This window comes from Erpetoichthys calabaricus, chromosome 1 (assembly GCF_900747795.2).
Source record: "Erpetoichthys calabaricus chromosome 1, fErpCal1.3, whole genome shotgun sequence".
Classification (NCBI taxonomy): Eukaryota; Metazoa; Chordata; class Cladistia; order Polypteriformes; family Polypteridae; genus Erpetoichthys; species Erpetoichthys calabaricus.
This window is the reverse complement of record NC_041394.2, coordinates 46,136,699-46,161,131: the sequence shown is the minus strand read 5'-3', so window position 1 is coordinate 46,161,131 and position 24,433 is coordinate 46,136,699. Positions and strand designations below refer to the sequence as shown.

Genomic DNA, 24,433 nt, shown 5'->3' with positions numbered 1-24,433 from the left:
AACTGGAAATTAAACATTTGGGACCACACTGGCCTGAAGAGCTATATTCTACTAGTTTTGCTATCTATCTAAGGTGGGTCTGAAGTTAAGTAACTAATGTAGACCTCAGCAGTAATGTTTTCAGTGCACCATGCAATGCATACGTCTCTGTTACATACCATATAGTCATAAAAGAAGTTAATGTTTGTGATGCGCCATCTTTTGGAATGACAGAGATATAGCAACACAGACAGACACAGAGACACTTAACCTTTTATTAAGGTAGATGTTTTTGCATTAAAATTGTGAATGCACTGAGTGTTGACTGTTATGTATTAGGCATCAGTGTGTCATTTACTGAATGAATATTAATTTGTGTTTTTACTTTCAGTGTTGAGGATCTGATGTGTGTTGACATATTTTTAATACTGTTCTTTAGTTGTTGTACTGTAAGATAAAATAATATGTTCTTATATCTTCTTTTATCATCTTTTATGCTATTATTTTTATGACATTATTCAGCTGACATTTTGTCATTTCTGATGCTGGTAGACACTCTGGTTTAATGCAGCCTCTTCCATGCGGCCTTCCAATGATCTTTTCTTTAATTTGTTCATTGTCTGCACATTCACAAAGCAGGCTTAATCTGTCTTGGGGTCAGATAGGCAACACCATCTACACTTACTTTTCTCAACTCTGTGAGACGATCCAAGTCAAGATACATCCTGAGACATGCCAGAGGCTATGTACCCAGTCCAATGGATTTAAGCAGCTCCTACATGGCCAAAAGCATGTGGCCACCCCTCCCAAATTATTGAGTTTAGGTGTTTCAGCCATACCCATCCATCCATCCATTATCCAACCTGCTATATCCTAACTACAGGGTCACGGGGTCTGCTAGAGCCAATCCCAACCACAGTCAGCCATACCCATTGTTATTAATTATAGGTATGCAATCTCCATTGACACAATGCCAAGTGTCCACTGATGTAAAAGCAGCCAGTGCTGGACACTGGAGCAATGGAAACTTGTTGTCTGGAGTGATGAATCACCCTTCACTATCTGGAAGCCCAATGGATAAATCTTGGTTTGGTGAATGCCAGAAGAACACTACCTTCTGGAATGTATTGTGCCTACTATAAAGTTCGGTGGAAGAAGGATAATGGTCTTGCGGTGTTTTTCAGCGTTTGAGCTAGACGCCTTGGTTCCAGTGAAGGGTACTGTTAATGCTACAATATATAAAGACATTTTGGACAACTTACAACTTTGTGACAACAACGTGGGGAAGGCCCTTTTCTGTTCCAGCATAATTGCACTCCTGCACACAAAGACACGGTTTGATGAGTTTGATGTGGCGGATCTCAAGTGGCCTGTACAGAGCCCTGACCTCAAGTCTATTGAACACCTTGGTGATGAATTGGAATGCAGATTTGCCAGCCCGGTCTTCACCTCCAACATCAGTATCTCACCTCACAAATACTCTTGGCTGAATCGGCACAAAATGTCTACACTCACAGACTGAAATATTGTGCAAACCTTTCTTAGAAGAGTGGAGACTGTTATAGCCACAAAATGTGCATTAACTCCATGTTAATGCTCATGGTTTTGGAATGGGATGTCCAAGCAGCTCATATAAGTGTGATGGTCAGGTGTCTACAAACATTTGGCCATAAAGTGTATTTCATACTCACTCAATTTCTCTCTCTCTCTCTCTCCTTTTCAGTCTTGCTTTTTACTCTTGCACACACACACACAGACCCACCCGCACACACACACTCACTCTGCACAACTTTTTTGGGCTGCTTCTCAGGATGGCTCCACCTCTTACAGTCTACAGATATTGAGTTCCACTGGAATTTCCATGTCTGAAACACCATTGTTGCTACCTAAACATAAAATAATTTTTGGTTTCAGTTGAAAGTATTATTGGAATGGGTTTGAGAGCTGTATGAATAGACAGGAAAGAGAACAAGGCATTTTTGTTTTTTAGGTCTTATTCTGTTAAAATTTTGATTAAGTTTACTGACTGCAAGACCCAGCAATGAAGATGTGAAATTATTGTTGATTGCATAAATCCTGTTTAAAATAGTCTAAAATGTAAAATGAAAAAAAGTTTAAAAGTGTGAGATCCAATTTTTGAAAGAAATCATTAGGTGCCTGCATCAATAGATAACAGGTTTTGGAAATGTCCTATACTTAAACCAGTTTGAGCAAAGGCTTTTGTATATCTCAGATTCAAAATCATTACTAACATTTTATATTTTGAATAGGATAAAAGTATGCTATTAAAAATGAGTTACAACATAAAATACTACACTATTTGCACAAAAACTTATTTTCTGTAACTGGAAGAATACCAATCCACTTTCTGTAACTTAGTTGGGCAATGATGTTCAATATTATCTCAAATTAGAGAAAATCAAATTGTTTTTAACAAGGATATGTGTCGAATTTTACTCAGTACATGGCAAGAGCTCAAAAATGTAATTCTAAAGTATGCATGCCGGAGTTCTGCCAAACCTTTTTTATTTTTTAATTTTTATTTTTTTGTCGTTTCATGCAATACAAAGGACTATTTTAGATGGTTCTCAATAGTCATATAGCTGTCTTTGTCGGATGGAGGTTGAATGCCAAACTTCAAGGATTGCCTTCGAAACACACTATTGTACTCGTTCTGTTATTTTCTTTGATTGAGTTGTAAACTGTTATAATGTTTTGTTTGAAAACAAAAGAAATTAAATTAAAAAAGGAAGCACTATTAAAAATGTCATTATGGTTTTGTTTTATGCAGTACATCCTACCTATGGTAGGAATTTTGTAATAATTTCTGTCACTAATTAAAAAAATATATAGAAGAACAAAACAGTTTCTGTTTCTGCAAGGAATAAACACAGAGCTAGAAACATAAGAAGAGCAACACATCAGCCCAGGACAACTTCATTACAATGATCATAGTGGAAAGTTTTTAGAAATGGTGTAAATGTAAAGGGACTAGGCACAAGCTTAGTTGGAGAAAATTCCACAGTTGAGATCCTGGAAGTAAACAAATCAGTCAATAAAATTTAAAAATGCTAGACAGAAAACAAAATCAAAAGACAAGAAAATGAGCTAAGCTCCTATTTATCTGTTTTCCTTTACCTGTTCAGCTAAAAGTGTTAGTTTCATAGTTGGTTTTGTAGAGTTTTTATTTATTATGTGGATACCGTAAGGAGCACACCACCATCTTATATAATAGTGTTGTGATGTCAGTTGTAGCATGATCATGATTACATGGACAGTAACAGCAGCTAGCTGTCATACCACATGCACTTCAGAACAGGTCATCCACCTGAAGCTCAGCATATTCTGGCCTGGCCAGTACTTGGCTGGGAGACCAATCAAGAAAAAGCTTGGGTTGCAGATGAGACATACTGTAAAACTGAGGTCCTGACTCTCTGTGGTCATTAAAGATCCCTGGGCATCCTTTGTAAACAGTAGGGTGTATCCTGATGTCCATGCTAAATTGTCCACTACGGCATGGTCATTCTGGCCCCCTAATCATTCATTGCCTCTGATTGTCTAACTGTCTCTCTGTATGATGAGCGTACTGGTGCAAAATGGCTACTGTCGCATCATCCAGGTTGATGCTGCACATTAGTGGTGGGTTCACGTGGCTCCCCACTCACTGTGTAAAGCGCTTTCAGTACCTTAAAAAAGCAATTTATAAATGTAATGAATTATTATTATTATTAACAGATGTTGTTAACAACATTATGGCTGCGACCGTATTGGGCAAGGCACAAAATGGAAGTGATTGCAAGTAAAACCCAAACAAAATGGCAAATTAGCGACCTCAGTAAAGAAACAATAATTAATAACAGCACAAAAAATAATGCCAGAAATCTGGAATCTATTGTATATTAAAAATAATATACAAGGCACCTTTAATACACATATTAAGACAGAAAAGGTAGTTCCTTACTGGAATTATAATACAATTCTTTATTCAATGATTTCAGATACGTGCAGTATAGTGGCCCAGTGGTTAGTACTCCTGCGTCATGGATCCACAATCCTTACTTGAACTGCACATCCCGAAAGATGCATAGATTCGGTTAACTGGAAATTTTAAATTGGCCCCTCAATTTGTTCTGCAGTATACTGCCATCATGTCCAGGGTTCTTTCCTGCATTGCACCCAGTACTGCACAATTAGATTCTGGCTCCCTGTGACTGTGAACTGGATTAGTTATTGAGATTGCATTTATCTGTGATGTCAGTTATAAAGTATATAGTAGTGGATGAGCCAAAGAGCATTAGGGTTTTTGTACTGAGACAACCAGATTCAGACATAACAAAGGAGGGCCACCATAACCAATGATAGTGTACTTTAATTGTATATCTGTGTTTTGTAAGTGCATATTGATTAATTCAAACCTAAAATTTTTTGTATGTCATTTATTCATTCTAATTCTAATTTATTTCTAATTTGGTTTTTTTTTGCATCTGTTTCTCTGGCAATTTGTAAAGCACTTTGAGCTAAATGCTGTATATGAAAACGTGCTATAGAAATAAATATTGTTGCTGTTTAAATGCTGCCAGGGCTGGCTCTCCGATTCTGGCAAACTAGGTGGTCACCGAGAACAGCAAAATTTATGGGGCGACATATTTTAAGGAATATAGACCTGCAAGCACTTAGACTCAAAACAACTGTCCAATCTTACTGTTTTGTATTATTTTCACATTCTAGTGAATTTTGGTCTTAACATCTGACAACCTATGCAATCCAATAATAACAGGAACAACAACAATAATGATAATAATAACAATAATCCTCAAACTGTACCATACAGTACAGTAAAAGACACAAACACAGCAAAATAGAATTCAACGGTCTAAATAGTAACAGGACTACAGTACAGCTTTTGAACACAGTGGTAAAGGCTGATTTAATTCAAACTATAATCATCTCTCAAATGGACTTGCATTAAAACTTGTATTAAAATTTGGCAAAACACCGTTCTCTGTTGTTTACTACAATCTATGCTCTTGGAACATTAAAGTAATTCTCTATAGCACATCTATCACTAGAACAAAAACTCTGAGTTTGTGCAATGATTGAATAGTTATAATGCATTATTTGCATTAATGAGGATACAGTAAAAAGGAATTGGAGGTAAAGAGTCCTATTTAAAGTTAATCATTATACTTCAAATTCATTTCATTTTGTGACTATATTAAGTTTTTTATGTTAAATTAAATGGCATTTATTTGTTATGGAGCTGCCTTGTTAAAATTAGAGCTAGACTGTCACCATCACTGTAAGACACATGCTTGGAGACTGTGGCTAGCAGGGAGCACAGCAGCGCACCAAACTGCAGACACAGTTGCACAGACATGATTTCTGGTACTAGTAAAGGCTTTTTATTAACACTATTACCTTTACAAGGTGTCTTTCTTCACTACGTGTTACAAAAAAATTCTCCTTCATCTTTTCCCCTCAATTCCTCCTGGGAAGCTTTGTCTTTCCTTTGCACCTGACACCAGCTTCCATGGGTGAAGCTGAGCAGTCTCCATTATGCCGTACCTGGGAGTACTTGTGGTGCCACTATATTACATTCAGGAAGCATCGTCCTAAGAGAGCTTCTCTATCCAGCTCTTCTAGGCGGCTCCCACACAACCCAGCAGGGCTGCCCATTGGAACAACAACTCCCATGCACCCCTCTGTACACAGAAGACCCACCAGAGAGTTGTGGCCACCTATTGTGCTGGAGAAACACATGCCCCAGGAGGCAAACTCGTCCCACCCTTCCATCATCAAGGCCAGGTAAGAAACCATTCATCCTAGCCTGTGTCTTCTTTGACAAGACCTGTACGATTAATACTGGTATATTAAATAATAATATGATTATGTGAAACATTTTTCTTTAGAAAAACTTTAAATGCAATGAATAAAACCTGGTAATGCAGCCTAATTCTAGCTTGTTTTCTGAAATAGCACCCCTCAGGAGCACATTTTCCAAACCTGCTATAAGTAATCAACCTCCCCACATGATATTCTCAAATTGTCAATTCACTGTTTTGTATCCAAACCCTCGTTAGTTCACTGTCCCCAGTTCAGCCTCCAGGTTTCAATGTACTGTGCATGTCTAGCAGTGATGATTCCACTTAAACCAAAGGGGTTGGTGGGATGCCATTTACAGCATCAAATAGGGCAGCAAAAATGCTAGAGCCAACTCTGATGCCTGCAAATAAGAAATGTGGTGACTTGCTTTCTTTTACACCTAATACACAATCAGGCTGCTAGATTATTATCTGTAAACCTAGCATTACTTTAAAATCATCTAAAACAAGCAATGGGGCAGCAGTACCCATAGACACACTGAGGAAAATTACAACTCTTTGCTGTTAAGGATTAGGGAACAACAATAAAAGCGCATTGCACCCAGCTTGTTCGTCTTACCTGAAGCTTTGTGATATAATTGTTTATGCGTTATTTATTGCAATTTTCACCAGGTGTTTTAATGAAGTCACCCAGTATCTGTATAGAGTTTTACCACCGTGCAGTTTGCATTGTGATTTCCTTTCCACTCCCCTGTTCTCCTGTTCCATAATCAGGCAATTACAGCAGCGGAGGCTTTAAGAAATATCAGCTCCCTCTGTTGATCTGATGGTTATTGATATCAGCCTTACTATATTTACTATCATCAAATAAAACCAAGTAGTCATCATGATGACCAAGATTTTCTAGGTCAAGATTCATATTTTACCATATGAGATGTTTCTTTGTTAAATGTGTGAATTCATTTTCTGCATTCTGTGCTTCTCCTGCTTTCTGTGACTCTGTCCTGCTTTTCCATTCCTCTCTGACTGCATTTAATGATAACGTGACTAGAGCAGTCACTCACACAGGCAGTAAACAGTCATGTTTTGCTGGCTTAAGGCAGACATTAGCCTTGCAAAATGCACTGCAGATACAAACCATTTAAGCAGCTGTAATGTACATGGTGTGATTCACAAGATCTCCTTGCTGAGTTTTATTAACTCATGAGTGAGGTTAATGATCACACAGATATAGCTTACTGCAAGTCTGATGATATCTCTTTTCTTATGTCCCTTAACATATTTTCATTACAATAGCATTTTCTGCTAATATTACCATGTAAACCCAAAGGTTTCAGTGTAAATTACACATTCGGCATTTTGAGGGTATTTATAAGCTCTTTCTATTGTTGCTCTATTTTTCTATCGTGTATTGACTGTGTCACTTTGTAATATATTCGTGTTGGTATTCAGATCTAGTGGTGTTCAAGTGAAATTAAATTAATTTTGTTGTTATTAGTGAATAAGACTGAAAAGATGATGGAAAACTGTGGTAATACTATTTAGCAAATGGCTGTACAACATTCATTTTATACTGTAGATATTCCATTATCTACTCTTCGCTAAGCATATATTTGAGTCTGTTTTTCCAGTCCAGTATTGCAGGTTCCTGGGCCTGTCTCAGTAACACTGGGCACAAGGCAGGGCCCCATCTTGGCACACTCATGCACACACCCACACGCTCTGTCATACGGGCCAGTTTAGAGTTACCTACTATCCATTTGGAAGACCACAGTACCCAGAGAAAATCACAAGGAGATAAAGGGGAAATATAAAACTCCACACAGTGAAGTTTAGAGTGATGAAGAATCAAATATTATTGTCATAATATCAACAGGCTCGGACTGAGAATGCAAAACTGGAGAATAAACAAACTAAAAGTATAAAATACACTTCTCACACAAAAGTCACAGACTGACACCTTATGCAAACTATGAGCAGCGTCTTCAGATTAGACATGCAATTTCATGCATTCATTCATCCGTTCATTCATTTATATTCTTAGGCGTGCATATTGATTTAATTGGGGGCCCTACACTGGCCCAGGCTGAGTGAGTGTTGTAAGTGTGTCTTCTGATGTTAGGCTTTTGCTGGAATACATAAGTTCAGAAAACAAATTAATAAATGCGTACTTTATTTAAAACAAGCATCTTAATTATAAGGAAACTTTAATGGTAATTTGATGTGTGGATTTTAAAATCCAAATATCAAACATTGTAATCTTTAGATTTAAAAATATCTGTACCATTTTTAGTCTTGAACCCAAAAACTCTAAAGAAAAGATATCAGGACACCAGACTGTTCATCTTGAAAGTGTGACTTTGAGGGGTATAGTAGATGCAAACTGATATCACTTAAGGTTCAAAGAAACCTTTTACTATATAAAATCAAAATTTCATTTAAAAAAAGAACTGGCATTTTCCATCTCAGTCTAATGGAGAGTCTAATCTGTACTGCCAGTAAGTCTAAGTCTACTTGTATAAACATCTCCCTAATAAAGAAATAGCAATTAAAATTAACTAATTAAATTAATATAGTGTATGCTTGAAAGGAAAACTGGAGAAAGCCAAATAAACCTGAAAAGAATGTGAAAACTCCAAAGCTGACTGGGAATCAAACACTGGAAATGTGATGCAGCAGTGCTAACCACTGTGCCACTATGCCACCCTTACTCCAATAATGTATATCTTTTTATTATTACATTTCTCAGTCACCTTGGGTCATAAGCAAAGTTTGCAAAACTCTCAAGAGTATTGGAAGAAGGATAAAAATGATTCTTATTTTTCTATGGGTTTTGAGGGGTTGAAACTCAACTGTATTTGAAGTGCTTGTAGATAGATAGATAGATAGATAGATAGATAGATAGATAGATAGATAGATAGATAGATTATATGCCCCAGAGAGAATGCAGCATTTTACAAATCTTAATAAATAATTAAATAACAATAACAAACATAACAATCACAGTGTGGTATTCCAAAAGTGTATTTCCATTAGTACAAGATGTGTCCCAGTGGTGTTTCTTGACGCACTTCAGCTGAATGATTCGTTAGTTAAAAGTCCTCAATATTAGTGTGTCAGACAAAGCATTGTTCATAATTACACTCAGTTTTGTTTTAGTTCTCTCCTTTGCTACCTCCAGGGGTCCACAGTTTATCCAGTAACTGAGCCTGTCCTTTTAATTAGCTTGTTGATTTGGTGGGCCTCTCTTGAATTGACTGGCCCGGCACACCAGGTCAGGTCAGGTCAGGTTGGGGAGCATGCACTGGTACAGTGTGTTGTTGCACCCACCACATGACGAAACAGCTTGTGATCCTAGTTGGCAACCTCCGAGGATGACACACGGTCCAATCCCACCCTCCGGAAATGACCCTCTATCTGCTGCAGCCAGGTGTTACGTGGGTGGCCCCTTGGCCTGGTACAGCCACTTGGGTCCTCAGCAATGAGGATCCTGTAAGCCAGATCACCCTCAGGTAATTGTGCCACATGGCCGTAGTGTTGTAACTGACGGTCCCTCACAATTCAGGTAATGTGCCTCATTCAGGACTCCATGAGCAACCGCTCATACAACACAAAGTCAAACCAGCAATTACCCAAGAATTCTGCAAAAAGACACAGTACCAAAGGAGTCCAGTCTTCATCTTAGGTCACTGGATAGTGTCCATGTCTCACACCCATATAGCAAGACAGGAAGCACCAGGACTCTAAAGACTTGGACTTGGACTCTATCTCCTTTTTTAGAGATACTAGGAGCTCCACACACCCCTTTCCAGCAACCTCATGACCCCCCATACTCTCACAATCCATCTACTGACTTCAAAGGAAGAGTCACCAGAGACATGAGTGTCACTGCCGAGATAAGTAAACGTCTCGACAAAGTCGACACTCTCTCCGCAGACAGACACACTGCTGATTGCTGTGTCTAAGAAGTCATTGAAGGCCTGGATCTTAGTTTTTATCCAGGACACTCGCAAGCCCAGACACTCAGACTTCTCACTCAGTCATCTCGAGAGCCCCAAACAGAGCCTTCTTTGACTCTGTGAAGATCACAGTATTGTCAGCAAAGTCAAGATCAGTGAATCTTTCTTCACTAACAAATACCCCACAGCTGCTGAATCCCACAACCTTGCCCAACACCCAGTCCAGGCAAGCATTGAACAGAGTAGGAGCAAGAACACACCCCTGATGAACTCCAGAATCAACTGGGAAAAACACAGAGCTTCTGCCTCCACTCTGCACAGCACTCACAGTACCAGCGTACAGGCCAGCCATGATATCCAGCAACCTTGAGGGGATCCCGCGAAGTCTTAGGATGTCCCACAGGGCAGCTTGAGTCAAATGCTCATTGAAATTCGACAATAGCTGCAAAGAAGCTCTGCTGATATTCGTGTTTCCACTCCATGAGTACCCCCAGTGCCAGGATGCAGTCCATGATAAAATTCTTAGGCATAAAACCAGACTGCTCTGGTCGCTGGTAGGTGAGCAAGTGATCACAGATTCTATCAAGTACAACCCTAGCAAGGACCTTACCCTGCACTGAATGCAGTGTTATCTCCTGCAGTTGCCACAATCCGGGCAATCACCCTTCCCTTTCCAGATAGGGACGACAAGTCCTGTTTTCCAGTCAATTGGGATGATGCCAGTCTCCCAAATGGAAGCAAAGATCGCTTGCAATGCCAGGAGGATGGCCTTACCACCAGCATGGAGAAGTTCACCCCAGATACCACAGATCCCTGTAGCCTTCCCTACCCTCAGGTGGTCCACCATCTGTGCAATCACAGTGAAATTGGGTGGTTCACAGCTATTTAGAGGATCGACCTCAAGAACTGTTGAACCAGAGATATCCAACATCCTAGTTGGAGGATCAGCTTTAAACAGCAGCTCTCGATGATATCCAGGGTGCCCTGTGAGATGAAACACCTCCTTCTGAAAACACCAGTAACACCAACGCACATACCCGACACAACACAGCATAAAAATCACACTGACCATCAAAGAGCTGTACAATATGTAAAGTAAGTACAGCATGATTTGGTCTAATTGATTGATTCAATTTGTTAAAGCCTGCCATCAGAGTTTCACTTGCCGTCAATAGTACAGGTAAAAACAATGAAAAGTTCTTCTTTTAACAAAAGCTATAAACATTTCTTGAATGTAACTGTAGTGTGCAAAGGGGAAAATGCAACTGATAGTAGGAAGGGAAAAGATTCTGAATATTATAATAATAAATAAAGGGATTTCATAATCAGTGCCACTACTTGTATCTTTCACTTAGAACATCTCTGCTATATAATGATCTGTTTTTTCCTCTTAGTTTATTATTCACAAAAGATTGTTCTTATGTTACAGTGAAAAAATTATCTTTTTAAATATATAATTCATAAGAAGAATCCAGTAATTATACATTAATTTTTACTCACATGGTTTTGCTGACAGAATATTACAGCTAGAAAGAAAAACAGACAAATTTGCTCACAGACAGACAGACTAATATGAATTCAGATGCAATGCAATATAATTTGCACCCAAAAATAGAGCTTGGAATACAAATTGAATGTTTTGAAATGGAATTTCTCTCAAATTACACGTAAGAGGTATACCACTGCCTATATTATATATAATATATACAGGATAAAATATATATATATAGACGAGATGTGATTTTCACAGATGGACACTTTCATGTCCCACGAGACGAGACTGTGCCAAGTGATTAACCATGCCCAGGGCCAGAAATAAAAGACAAAGAGTAGAACGTCGTAGAAGTAGAAGTAGAACTTTGTAAAGAATTCAAAAACATTGGCACGATACACATGCAGAGCAAGTTAGAGATAATGAAAGTACGAAAATTTGAAAGTCTCAAAAAAATGATAGTAAAGATCACATTAGTACAAACAAGTGGAAATTATTACTCGGTGAAATAACGGAACAGCAAAAAGAGATCGAATATATTGTTCGGATTTAACCTTTAAGTCAGAGACTTGTAGATCATCTAATTTGTGTTGCCATCAGGGAAAAGAAACGATATTCACTCACAGGCAGTTATACGTTGCATTGTCATGATGTAATTCCAAACACGGAATCAAAATTCAATGCGATATTGACAAAAAGGTAAAAGTGTAAAGAGATCGAATACATGGACATAGGTGATATGACAGAACTATGTAGATATTGTTTGGCTTAAATTTTAATTCTGAGACTTGTATATCGTCTAATTGGTGTTGCCATCAGGAAAAAGTAGTGTTTCTTCCCAAAGAAGAGGCATATCCGTGAGAATTAAAAGATTTGTTGTTTGGTGAAAGTGAAATCTCGCGAGAGAAAATTTCAAGTCCCTTGAGACAAGACTTTATGTAAAGAGATTTGGAAAAGTCCTGGCCACATCTAAAACATTTACAGCCACGCACATGGTTCAATCATTTCACATTTGTGTGAATGCTATTGTCAGACACAGTTCGTGTTGAGAGAAAGAATTGATACTCACTCACGGGCAGTTATATGTTGCATTGTCACGATGTAATTCCAAACACTGAATCAAAATTCAAGGCGATATTGACGAAAAGGTAAAAGCATAAAGAGATCGAATATATATGGACATAGGTGATATGACAGAAGTATGCAGATATTGTTTTTTCTTTAAATTTTAATTCAGATACTTGTAGATCGTCTAATTCATGTTACCATCAGAGAAAAGTAGTGTTTCTTCTCAATGAAGAGGCCTGTCCACAAGAATTATATATATATATATATATATATATATATATATATATATATATATATATATATAATACATATACACTGATTAGACACAAAGGCAGGTGAAGTGAACAACATTGATTATCTCGTCACAATGGTGCCTGTTGAATGGTGGAATATATTAGGCGGCAAGTGAGCAGTCAGCTCTTGAACAGGATGTGTTGGAAGGTGAAAAATGGGCAAGCATAAAGATCTGGGAAACTCTGACAAAGGCCAAAACGTGATGGCTAGACAACTGGGCCAAAACGTCTCCAAAACAGCAGGTCTTGTGGGGTGTGTGGTTAGTACCTACCAAAAGTGGTCCAAGTGAAGACAATCAGTGAACTGGCATCAGGGTCTTAGGCGCCCAACACTCACTCATACACTTGGGGAGTGAAGACCAGCCTGTCTGGTCCGATTCCACAGAAGAGCTACTGTAGCACATATTGCTAAAAAACTTATGCCAGCTATGAAAGAAAACTGTCAGAACACACAGTACATCGCAACTTTCTGTGTCTGGGGCTGAAGAGCTGCAGACTGATCAGAATGCCAATGTTGACCCCTGTCCACCATTGAAAGTGCCTACAATGGGCATCTAAACATCAGAATTGGAACAAAGAGCAATGGGAGGAGTTGGTCTGGTCTGATGAATCACATTTTCTTTTATATAATATGCGTGTGCATCGTTTAATTGGAGAAGAGTTAGCATCAGAATGCACTATGGGAAAAAGACAAGCCAAAAGAGGCATTGTGAAGATCTGGGCAAAGTTCAGCTGGGAAACCTTTGGTCCTGGCAGTCATGTAAATGTTACTTGACACATACCACTTACCTAAATATCGTTGCATACCACGTACACCCCTGATGGTAGTGGCCTCTTTCAGCAGGATAATGTACACTGCCACACAGCAAAAATTGTTCAGGATGGGTTTGAAAAGACATGACAAACAGTTCGAAGAGTGGAGTTGGCTTCCACATTTCCCAGATCACAATCCAATTGAGCATCTGTGGGATATGCTGGGAGAACAAGTCTGCTCCATGGAGGCCCCATCTCACAACTTACAGGATTTATAATATCTGCTGCTAATGTCTTGATGAAAGATACCACAGGACACCTTCAGTGGTCTTGTGGAGTCAGTGCCTTGATTGGTCAGCGCTGTTTTGGTGACACAGTGTTAGGCAGGTTGACTTAATGTTATGACTAATCAATGTATACACACTTTCCTTCAGATAGTTTACCCCTTTTCCATTACACATTTTGTCATATTGCAGCCTTATGCTACAATCACTTAAATTATTTTTTCCATCATCAAACAACACTCAATATTCCAGAGTGACAAAATGAAAAACGGATTTTAGGAATTTTTCCAAATTTATTAAAAATTACAAAAATGAAATGTCACATTGACACAAGTATTCAGACCCTTTGCTGTGACACTTAAGGTGCATCCCATTCTTTTGATCATTTTGTTTAAAATGTTTATACACTTGGTCTGGAGTCCACCTGTGGTAAATTCAGTTGATTGCATATGATTGGGAAAAGACACTATAATAAGTGAACTTGAACTGATTACAATATATATGACTCAGTTGCCTCGAAAGCTTACATATTGCAACCGGTTTCTTTTAGCCAATAAAAGGTGTCATTTTGCTTGACTTCTCAATATATCCATACTGGCTAACAGGGCACAACACCCTATTACTGGAGAGACCAGAAAATTGCAGTCCGCTGACAGTTTCCATTCAACCTGATCTGCAGAGAAGAATGGCAGAAAATTCCCAAATTCAAGAAGACTCAAGGAAGTGCTGAGTAAAGTTTCTGAATATTTGTGTTAATGTGCTAGTGTAGTTTTTTACTTTTAAAAAAATTGCAAAAATGTCTAAAATTTTGTTTTCAATTTGTCATTTGAAGGTACAGAATGTTGCTTGATGTGGATAAAAGAATAAGTGCAGAGGTCTGAGTGGTTACTGAAGGCACTATACACACACTATATATATATATATATATATATATATATATATATATATATATATATATATATATATGTATAGTATGTAAGTTTGTGTTCGTGTGCATTTCACTGCAGTTCCTTACTGTCTGTTCAATCACTCAATCATCACTTTATATAGCGCTCTTTTTATATAGCGCAGTTTGCAAGGTTATTAACATCCATCCATCCATTTTCCAACCCGCTGAATCCGAACACAGGGTCGCGGGGGTCTGCTGGAGCCAATCCCAGCCAACACAGGGCACAAGGCAGGAAACAATCCCGGGCAGGGTGCCAACCCACCGCAGGACACACACAAACACACCCACACACCAAGCACACACTAGGGCCAATTTAGAATCACCAATCCACCTAACCTGCATGTCTTTGGACTGTGGGAGGAAACCGGAGCGCCCGGAGGAAAGCCACGCAGACACGGGGAGAACATGCAAACTCCACGCAGGGAGGACCCGGGAATCGAACCCAGGTCCCCAGATCTCCCAACTGCGAGGCAGCAGCGCTACCCACTGCGCCACCGTGCCGCCCAGGTTATTAACAAAGATCATAAAAACAAAGCTCCATGTTAAAGTAATAGACTCCATAAAACAAAACAAAAAAAACTTGAAACTGCTTCGAACAAAGTACATTAAAATCCCAATAGCACCCGTTTTCCGAATCGGTTTAGTTGCACAAAGGTTCGGCATTAACCGTCCCAAGCACTCAAACGCAGCCTGACGGAGCGCTGTCTCCTCAAAAAGTTTCAAAGCCAGTGTTTGTGTGAACTTTACCCGTCCCCCTGCTGTATGTGTCTGTTCTCCTTGTATTACGATTTTTCTCCCAGAATAGATGGATGGATAATCACCCTGACAAAAGCATTGTCGTATGTGGTAGTACACTGGAGGACCCCAACTTGGACAGTATATATAGTTCCTGACCTCTGATCCGGTCTCTAGAACTTTATGTCCGTGGTTCTTACTTCGGTACCCCAAATTCAGTATAATACTCAATATTTAGCATAATAATGCAATAGATTATTATTACTGTTGTTGTTATTATTGTTGTTGTTGTTGTTTTTGTTATTACTTAATGTAATTCTTACTTCTACATGATCAGAGTAAGATGCATACTATCAATAGCCACAAACGCCAAAAATAACAAAAATGTGAAAAAGTAAAAGCATCGATACGTTTTAATTAAGTAAAGACGACAACTAAGTGACAGATACAAATTGCTCCGTTGGCAGTCATACGTAGCAGTCTGTTTATTCCTCGTATGTAATCATCACGCAACAGCAAAGTCAGCAAGATTAAAAGACTCGGGTCTGCGGCGTGTGTTGCCCTCCAAAACAGTGCCGCGATGCCCTCGTGAAACAGTAACTGTTCAAATGAAAAAGGAGATATGTCATGCATAAGAGCTCGCGCTATAAAATCCAAAACATACGAGAAAGGATAGCCTGCCTGATAAGCCTAACGTGGGATTCCCTCAACCTGACAGCGCATCGGATCCCTGGCGTTTACACACCTGGCATTCATGCCAGCGCTGCTAACACGATTTTGCTCTTCTAGCTGCTTTGAAACGGACTAACCTGAGTTCATGAAGCTTTATCCTCATCTACCCGTCTTTGCTACCTGACGTCACAGCTGTCTCCTATTCTTTCTTACCCCGTGGAAAAGGGCAGCGGGGGATTTGCTCATGGAGTGGCTTCAACTAAACGCGGAGCCTTTAGAGCTTAAAGTTTTACGGACTGTGACGGTAACAATTACGGACGAGAGCAGACTGTTCGAGTTAATGCCACTGCGCACCCGAACAACGGAGAGAAGGATGGCACGGAGTGGTGACAACTGATAAAGTTGCTGCCTAGACAGAAGCGATCTTAACCGAATGTCACCCAAATTAGCTCACCTTTGCCATTTCGGAAATATCGCCTATACTTAACCTGAACTCAGCCGTCCACAATATTCCGTTACTTTTGTCTCTATACAATTTGACCGGCATTGATCACCCTAGATCGGCATGGATCACCAGCCACTCTAGTGCCAGGGTGTTTGTTTCCTCTACACAGCCTTACTCACCATGTGTCTTATTAAATTTCTACCTCGCGGCACCTGCCTGGTTGTGGACTACACAACTCTCTTCCGCGTGCGCTGGGGAAGCTTCGGGCACAAATGGTTTGCTCGCTGCATATCCATTGTCTGACAATGCAACAGCTGGGTCGAGAAATCTGTTCCGTTAATTTATTTTCTAGGCGCTTGGAGACTTCAGCGTATTGAATAGAGACGGCAGTTTGTCGTAAGACATTCAGAGACGCTTTTAGACATTGTGACAAACTCCGCGGGATACTAAATATTTTTCCGCCAGTGTCACAATACGAGTACACGTTTTTACACTAACCTAAACAATAACTTTAAATACTCGCACAAGCCAGTGAGGAATACATCGATGAAATATATATGTAACTCCGCTGCTTTGCCTCCATTTTTTGACTAAATATAGTAGCCTCGAAACTGATCTGCCAGCCCTTCTCCTGACCTTTCCTTGTTACATTAAAGACGTCCACTTAAACAATGCATGCATGATGAAGGCTTAAGCACCTCTGTCATTCGTATCGATCCGCTGTCTTCACCCGATTGTTTTGAGTCACTTCACACACGCCTCTCATCGTGCTTCTCATAAAGAGGAGTTTACTGAAGACTGTTTTCGTAATTACACTAAAACGTTTCATTTGTTCACGAAATTAGATAGATAGATAGATAGATAGATAGATAGATAGATAGATAGATAGATAGATAGATAGATAGATAGATAGATAGATCCATGATGATTTCGTCCTATTTTGTTTCTCACAAGTTAATCGATTTTATTTCAGAACGTACCAACCACTAACATTAAAGACAATTAACTTCTTTGCACGGGTTGCCCACCAGCCAATTTTCTGCTGGCATAAATGTGCGCATTATTTCGAGCATCGATGTGCGCAGTTACCTTTGCACTCTTGTTTCAACTTGTTTCACCCACAAAGACCGCAAGTTACAGATTTGTGTTGTATTTCAAGCACCTCCTAACACTGGATAAAAAATTGCACTTTTTATGCAAAGTGATGCAGTCAAGCAACAAAAAGACGTGATAAAAGAGAATTCCTTCCTATTGAAGATGCGCAGCGCCCCGTCAATGTGCCCACAGATCCCCAGGACTTACCTCCAGGGACACAGAGTAGCCTTGATAGAGGTGAGTTGCAGACACGGCGACCTGATGCTCCACTTGGAGGGACACGACGTAATCCATGGACCGAGTGGACAAGGACAGGCTGCTCGTTCACATACAAATCTGCGGTGTCTTTCAGTGCGGGGTTTGGCACGCGTCTCCGCCCCTCCCGCGGCAGCATTGCCCCGCTCCCAAGCTCTCATTGGTCGGTTGTCTAGAGTAGTGCGGTGGGAGGAGGAGGAGAGCACATGCCTTGATTGCCAGTGAAAACACTACGTACCTGTATGCTGTATGCATGTGTGTCTGACTCGGGCTGCTCCGCTAGGGGAGCTAATGTGCTCATTAAGGAACAAGGAAGAAAAGCACTAGAAGCACTGAGCACCACTCATTTCAACTAAGAAGAAGAAGATGAACCTATAAAGGACACCTGATCACCAAAACTAGATCAATGACGACTGGAAAAATGTCTCCTGATCTGAGAAATCTAAATCTCTACTGGCAGATGTTATTGGTAGGGTCAGAATTTGGCAGAAACACCAAGATTACATCTTGCCTGAAGAAGGGGCCTGAGTTGCCTCTAAAGCTTGCATATTGTAATCTTTTTAGCCAGCCAATAAAAGGTGTCATTTTGCTTGACTTTTCACTACATTCATAATGGCTAACACGGTACAACACCCTACTGCAGAAACACCATGAATGCAAGGATGCATTGTGCCTGGTGTCTATAGTACAGGCTGCTGGTGACAGTGCAATTGTGTGTGAAATGTTTTCTATTTGCACATTTTAACATCATTTGAGAGTCATTGGATTTGAATACTACGATGTACCTAAGCATTGTGTATATCCATTTATAGGCAAATGGATACTTCCAGGAGAAGAATGTTCCAAATCACAAAGCACACATCGTTTCAAATTGGCTTTGTCCATGAACATGGAAGTGACTTTAGTGTACTCCAGTGGCATGCACAGTTCGCAGATCTCAATTCAACAAAGGAAAACTGAGATGAGGTGAAACAAAAAGCTCACGGCAGGCATGTGTGGCCACAAAATCTACAGGAACTGTCTAGTCTCCATGGAATATTTCTTTCACCTTATTCACTCCATGCTTTGAAAAATCCACGTTGTTCTGCAGGAGAAAAGGGATCCTCCTCTGTAGCAGAAACATGTATCTAATAAAGTGGTAACTGAGTGTACACACAGAACAAGGAGCCTGATCAGAGTGGGAAGTACAGGCACAAAAACACAGCCAGGACCATTCCAGGGGTCAGATTTATAAAACATGAGTAGGCACAAAAAGAGTCTCGAAATATGTGTTTGCAACATTCCATACAAAGGTTTGGAATTATAAAAGAAAACTTGATAAGAAAGTGTGTGTGTTTTTATGGCCACTCAGACTATTCTATATGTAACATTTTGGAGAAAGTGGAAAATGGCAACACTTGATAAAGCTGGGAAATGCAGCCAAATCAGCTAAATGATGACTCACGCATATAATATATCAGATGACTGAGCCATTATTAGAATGTGTGTTGACATCACAAATATATTAAACCACAAAAATGATGAATATGGTGTACAGACTCTACTTTAGTTCTACTTTAAGAGGGCCAATGCTGCATATTTGTACTGAAGAACTTTTTTGTTTTTTTTATCAGTTTATATTAGCTACATGTTGTCACATCTCAGGATTAGAAACCAAAGCAGATTTTAAAAAATTAAAACAGATGTGATTAACTCCCTGCATACAGAAAGCTCTAAATCTCATGTCCTATAGCCTATCTATAGCCTAATGGTTTGACACAGTATGGCTTATTAGGCACTGCCTGAAGACTATGCAAATAGTCATATACAAAGGGAACGAGCTTTAGGCACCATTCAGATTTTTTTGCCCATGATGACAACTGTCGTATGAGCTAATTTAAAATTTCAAGAGCCATTCTCTTGGAACTATATGCTGAATTGGCCTCAGCATAAGAAAGAAAGGTGAGTTACACCTGTTCATATGCAGATTTTAACAATGGTCGTCTTTCTGGCAGCATGTGTCTTCCAAAAGGAACTGGCTAGCAGGTTAGGAATATCTCAGCCAAGCTTCAGCTCTATCATGCCCATTGTGTTGGACCCATAAATGACTGACAATGTGATACATTCGGTTTTAATTTTAGTTGCAACATGCCAACATAAAAAGGAAGCTTGCAGCAGTGTCCGGTCTCCCTAAAATAATTGGGGCAGTTGACAGCTCTCATGTGCAATAAGGACATCTAGCAAGAATGATGCTTCCTTTGTTATCAGTAATCAGTTACATTCCATTAACACACAACTCATCAGTGATGCCAAGATGAGACTAACAAACATTATGGCTTGTTGGCCTAAGTCAAGCTTTGATTCATTTATTTATTTTGAGACAAAGTAGCATTGATCAGACAACTTGCTGATATGGTATACATGATGGCTGGCTTGATGATAAGGTAACAGGTTGAACAGTCAATGTTTCTTGTGACCAATATTATTTATGGTAACAGTTATCATGTCATTACATATGCCAGGTGATAGTGGCTACCCGCTCAGACACTACAGAGTACCCTGTAGAACTTCTGAAATGCAATTGGAGGTGGCAGAATGCATCAGGTGGGAGGCTGCTCTACCAGGCGATGAACATTTGCAGCATCATGTTGCATATGTACAAGGTTTATTAGTATAGTCCATTCAAATATGCACATTTACAAGATAACTGTTACTTATAAAGAAAAATGATGTAGAAATGTGCATATGCCAGTTTTTATAAATCAGATTTTTTTGACATATGCATTTTTCCTGTTTTTTAGGGTAAGCAAATTTTCATACTTGACTACATACAAAGTTTTATAAATGAGAATCCAGCCTTGATGAGACGATGGGAATCTGCTTGATTCTAACTAGCCTGGCCTCACAAGGAGCCAGTCCACCAAGACAGTTCTACTGACTGTTGGCAAAATGCTGTACTTGGCCAGAGCTACCACTGTGTCAACCATTTGCATCCTTTTATACCTCTCTTCTGCCTTTGACACTGTAAACCTCCTTGCCACTCTCTTTAACCTAGGTATCACTCAGACTGCTCTCAGATGGCTTGGGTCCTACCTCTCATTTAGATCCTGCCAAGTGTCGTGCTGGGAGAAGTGTTAGCGTCACATCAGGTAAGCAGAAGGGTGACTTTCGGATTCGCTAGGTCCTATCATCCAGCCCCATGACTTTGAGTATCATTGCTATGCTGATGATACTCAGCTGTATCTGTTATTCCTGTCTGAGGTCAACATGGTCTCGGTTTGTTTGAAGGAACACTATTCCAACTCAACCCGTCAAAGGCTGAGCTCTTTATTATTCCTGCCAGCCCTTTCATTATACCTCTGTAAAAATCTGCTCATTATCATTAGAACCTACCAAGTTAGTATTTAACCTTGAAGTGACAATCAGGATTAGGAACCAAAGCACATTTAGAAAAATAAAAACAGATGTGATTAACTTCCTGCATACAGAAAGCTCTAAGTCTCATGCCCTACCAGCTAACTTTCATTGATCACATTGTGACAGGCTCCCATTCATGCAAATTCACTGTGTATAAAACCTCCAAGACCATATGCTGAGAGAGTGTACAGCACAACCTCTGGTTAAGGCACTGGTCATGTCACACCTTGACTACTGCAACTAGTTACTTGCAAGGGTACTGACATCTGCTGTCTGGCACTTACTCACTCCTCCCCTTCCAGTAAAGATCATACAGGGAGATTCACTTGAAAGAGGCCCCGAATATTCTCTTGTAACTCCCGTTAGGATGAAGCAATCTGAACCAAAAAATACGCTATATACCTTGACGTATGTGTAATCTATTGGAAGTGGTTTCTGTTTTCTGCCAGACACATTTCAACGTGGCACTACATGTTCCTGTATGTATCGGCAAGCATCTCGGGGGGAATATCAGCAATTTCACGTTGGATGTTTTCCTTCAAATCTTCCACAGTGCGAGTCTTGTTCTGATAGACTTTTTCTTTGAGCATACCCCAAAGGAAGAAGTTTGGTGGTGTCAGATCCGGTGACCGTGGTGGCCAAAGTCCCTTTTGAAATTACCCTGTTGCCGATGAAGGACTCATTTTCTGCCAGGCTGCTTGCTGATGTGTGACACATTGCTCCATTTTGCTGGAAGTAACCTTCCGTTAACTCACGATCATCCATTTGATTTTGACATTGCTTAAATGAATTGGTGACCCAATAGGTTTGCACCATGAAGATACATTGCTCAGTATTGTACACCACCATCCCAATGAGAAGTCAAGTGACTGAGTGAAGGGGTATGAGCGGTATATACCCAGAAGTTGCAAACAGAGGTTAAATGGCTGTCCGGCGCCTACCTCATCACTCTGACACAAATTGTTTCATCCTAGCGAGAGTTATTACAGAATACAGGAAGTGGGCATCACTTAGCTGGTGGCACTCCTGAGGAACACATTGATATACTGCATGCTTGTCATGAAACGAGCAATGTGGCCCTTATTCTTCTTATCAAACCAATACTTGCCATTAGACAGGGTATTCTCTGTCGGTACTCCAATCCTTTTTCATCTCCTTTTGTGTTTTATTACAATGCATATGTGCAAATACAGTGTATCCAGAAAGTATTCACAGCGCATCACTTTTTCCACCTTTTGTTATGTTACAGCCTTATTCCAAAATGGATTAAATTCATTTTTTCCTCAGAATTCTGCATACAACACCCCATAATGACAACGTGAAAAAGTTTACTTGAGTTTTTTGCAAATTTATTAAAAATAAAAAAACTGAGAAATCACATGTAAATAAGTATTCACAGCCTTTGCTCAATACTTTGTCAATGCACCTTTGGCAGCAATTACAGCCTCAAGTCTTGTTGAATATGATGCCACAAGCTTGGCACACCTATCCTTGGCCAGTTTCGCCCATTCCTCTTTGCAGCACCTCTCAAGCTCCATCAGGTTGGATGGGAAGCGTCGGTGCACAGCCATTTTAAGATCTCTCCAGAGATGTTCAATCGGATTCAAGTCTGGGCTCTGGCTGGGCCACTCAAGGACATTCACAGAGTTGTCCTGAAGTCACTCCTTTGATATCTTGGCTGTGTGCTTAGAGTTGTTGTCTTGCTGAAAGATGAACCGTCGCCCCAGTCTGAGGTCAAGAGCGCTCTGGAGCAGGTTTTCATCCAGGATTCTCTGTACATTGCGGCAGTCATCTTTCCATTTATCCTGACTAGTCTCCCAGTTCCTGCCGCTGAAAAACATCCCCACAGCATGATGCTGCCACCACCATGCTTCACTGTAGGGATGGTGCCAGGTTTCCTCCAAACGTGACGCCTGGCATTCACACCAAAGAGTTCAATCTTTGTCTCATCAGACCAGAGAATGTTCTTTCTCATGGTCTGAGAGTCCTTCAGGTGCCTTTTGGCAAACTCCAGGCGGGCTGCCATGTGCCTTTTACTAAGGAGTGGCTTCCGTCTGGCCACTCTACCATACAGGCCTGATTGGTGGATAGCTGCAGAGATGGTTGTCCTTCTGGAAGGTTCTCCTCTCTCCACAGAGGACCTCTGGAGCTCTAACAGAGTGACCAATGGGTTCTTGGTCACCTCCCTGACTAAGGCCCTTCTCCCTTAATCGCTCAGTTTAGATGGCCGGCCAGCTCTAGGAAGAGTCCTGGTGGTTTCGAACTTCTTCCACTTACAGATGATGGAGGCCACTGTGCTCATTGGGACCTTCAAAGCAGCAGAAATTTTTCTGTAACCTTCCCCAGATTTGTGCCTCGAGACAATCCTGTCTCGGAGGTCTACAGACAATTCCTTTGACTTCATGCTTGGTTTGTGCTCTGACATGAACTGTCAACTGTGGGACCTTATATAGACAGGTGTGTGCCTTTCCAAATCATGTCCAATCAACTGAATTTACCACAGGTGGACTCCAATTAAGCTGCAGAAACATCTCAAGGATGATCAGGGGAAATAAGATGCACCTGAGCTCAATTTCGAGCTTCACGGCAAAGGCTGTGAATACTTATGTACATGTGCTTTCTCGATTTTTTTATTTTTAATAAATTTGCAAAAACCTCAAGTAAACTTTTATCACGTTGTCATTATGGGGTGTTGTGTGCAGAATTCTGAGGAAAAAAATGAATTTAATCCATTTTGGAATAAGGCTGTAACATAACAAAATGTGGAAAAAGTGATGGGCTGTGAATACTTTCCAGATGCACTGTATATGATTATGCCAGTACTTGCTACATTAAACGTCCATCATTGAGGCTTATTGATGCATACTGTAAAGGAAATTGAAGTCATTCACTTTGATAGGAAAAATTTCAATTGGGATCACCCTGGACAAATATTTGAAAAGATCTGAAACTGAAATGAAACTTGATATTATCTGCCAACCCCACTGGAGTAGTCTACGAAATTTTTGAAAAACTAATTGTAATAATAATACAATTGTATTATTTTTATTATCAAAAATGAGTTTTCTTTTTTATCCATTCTCATTCCCCTTGAGAATTGCTTTCCATTAATTGGGGTGTTTTTAGATTCCCTTGTGCTTTTGGAGCTGGACGGCTGTGGTCCAATGGCTACCTGCATACTGTACATGCCCTGCAGGTAGGTGAGTAGGAGTGTTGTGGAAGCCTGCAGCACTCAC

General features: G+C 40.0%; 1 protein-coding gene across 2 annotated transcripts in view; it reads right to left on the bottom strand.

The window, feature by feature from the left end:
• zmat4a (zinc finger, matrin-type 4a) overlaps positions 1-18,006 on the bottom strand; it is a 480,624-nt gene extending 462,618 nt beyond the window's left edge. Inside the window, exon 1 of one of the 2 annotated variants that reach the window (XM_051924280.1) lies at positions 17,754-18,006. In XM_051924280.1, coding sequence (XP_051780240.1) covers positions 17,754-17,840 — 87 coding nt within the window. In that variant the 5' untranslated portion in view covers positions 17,841-18,006. The remainder of the gene's footprint in view (positions 1-17,753) is intronic. The other variant, XM_051924276.1, reaches the window with a different exon arrangement.
• Positions 18,007-24,433: the final 6,427 nt, after the last annotated feature.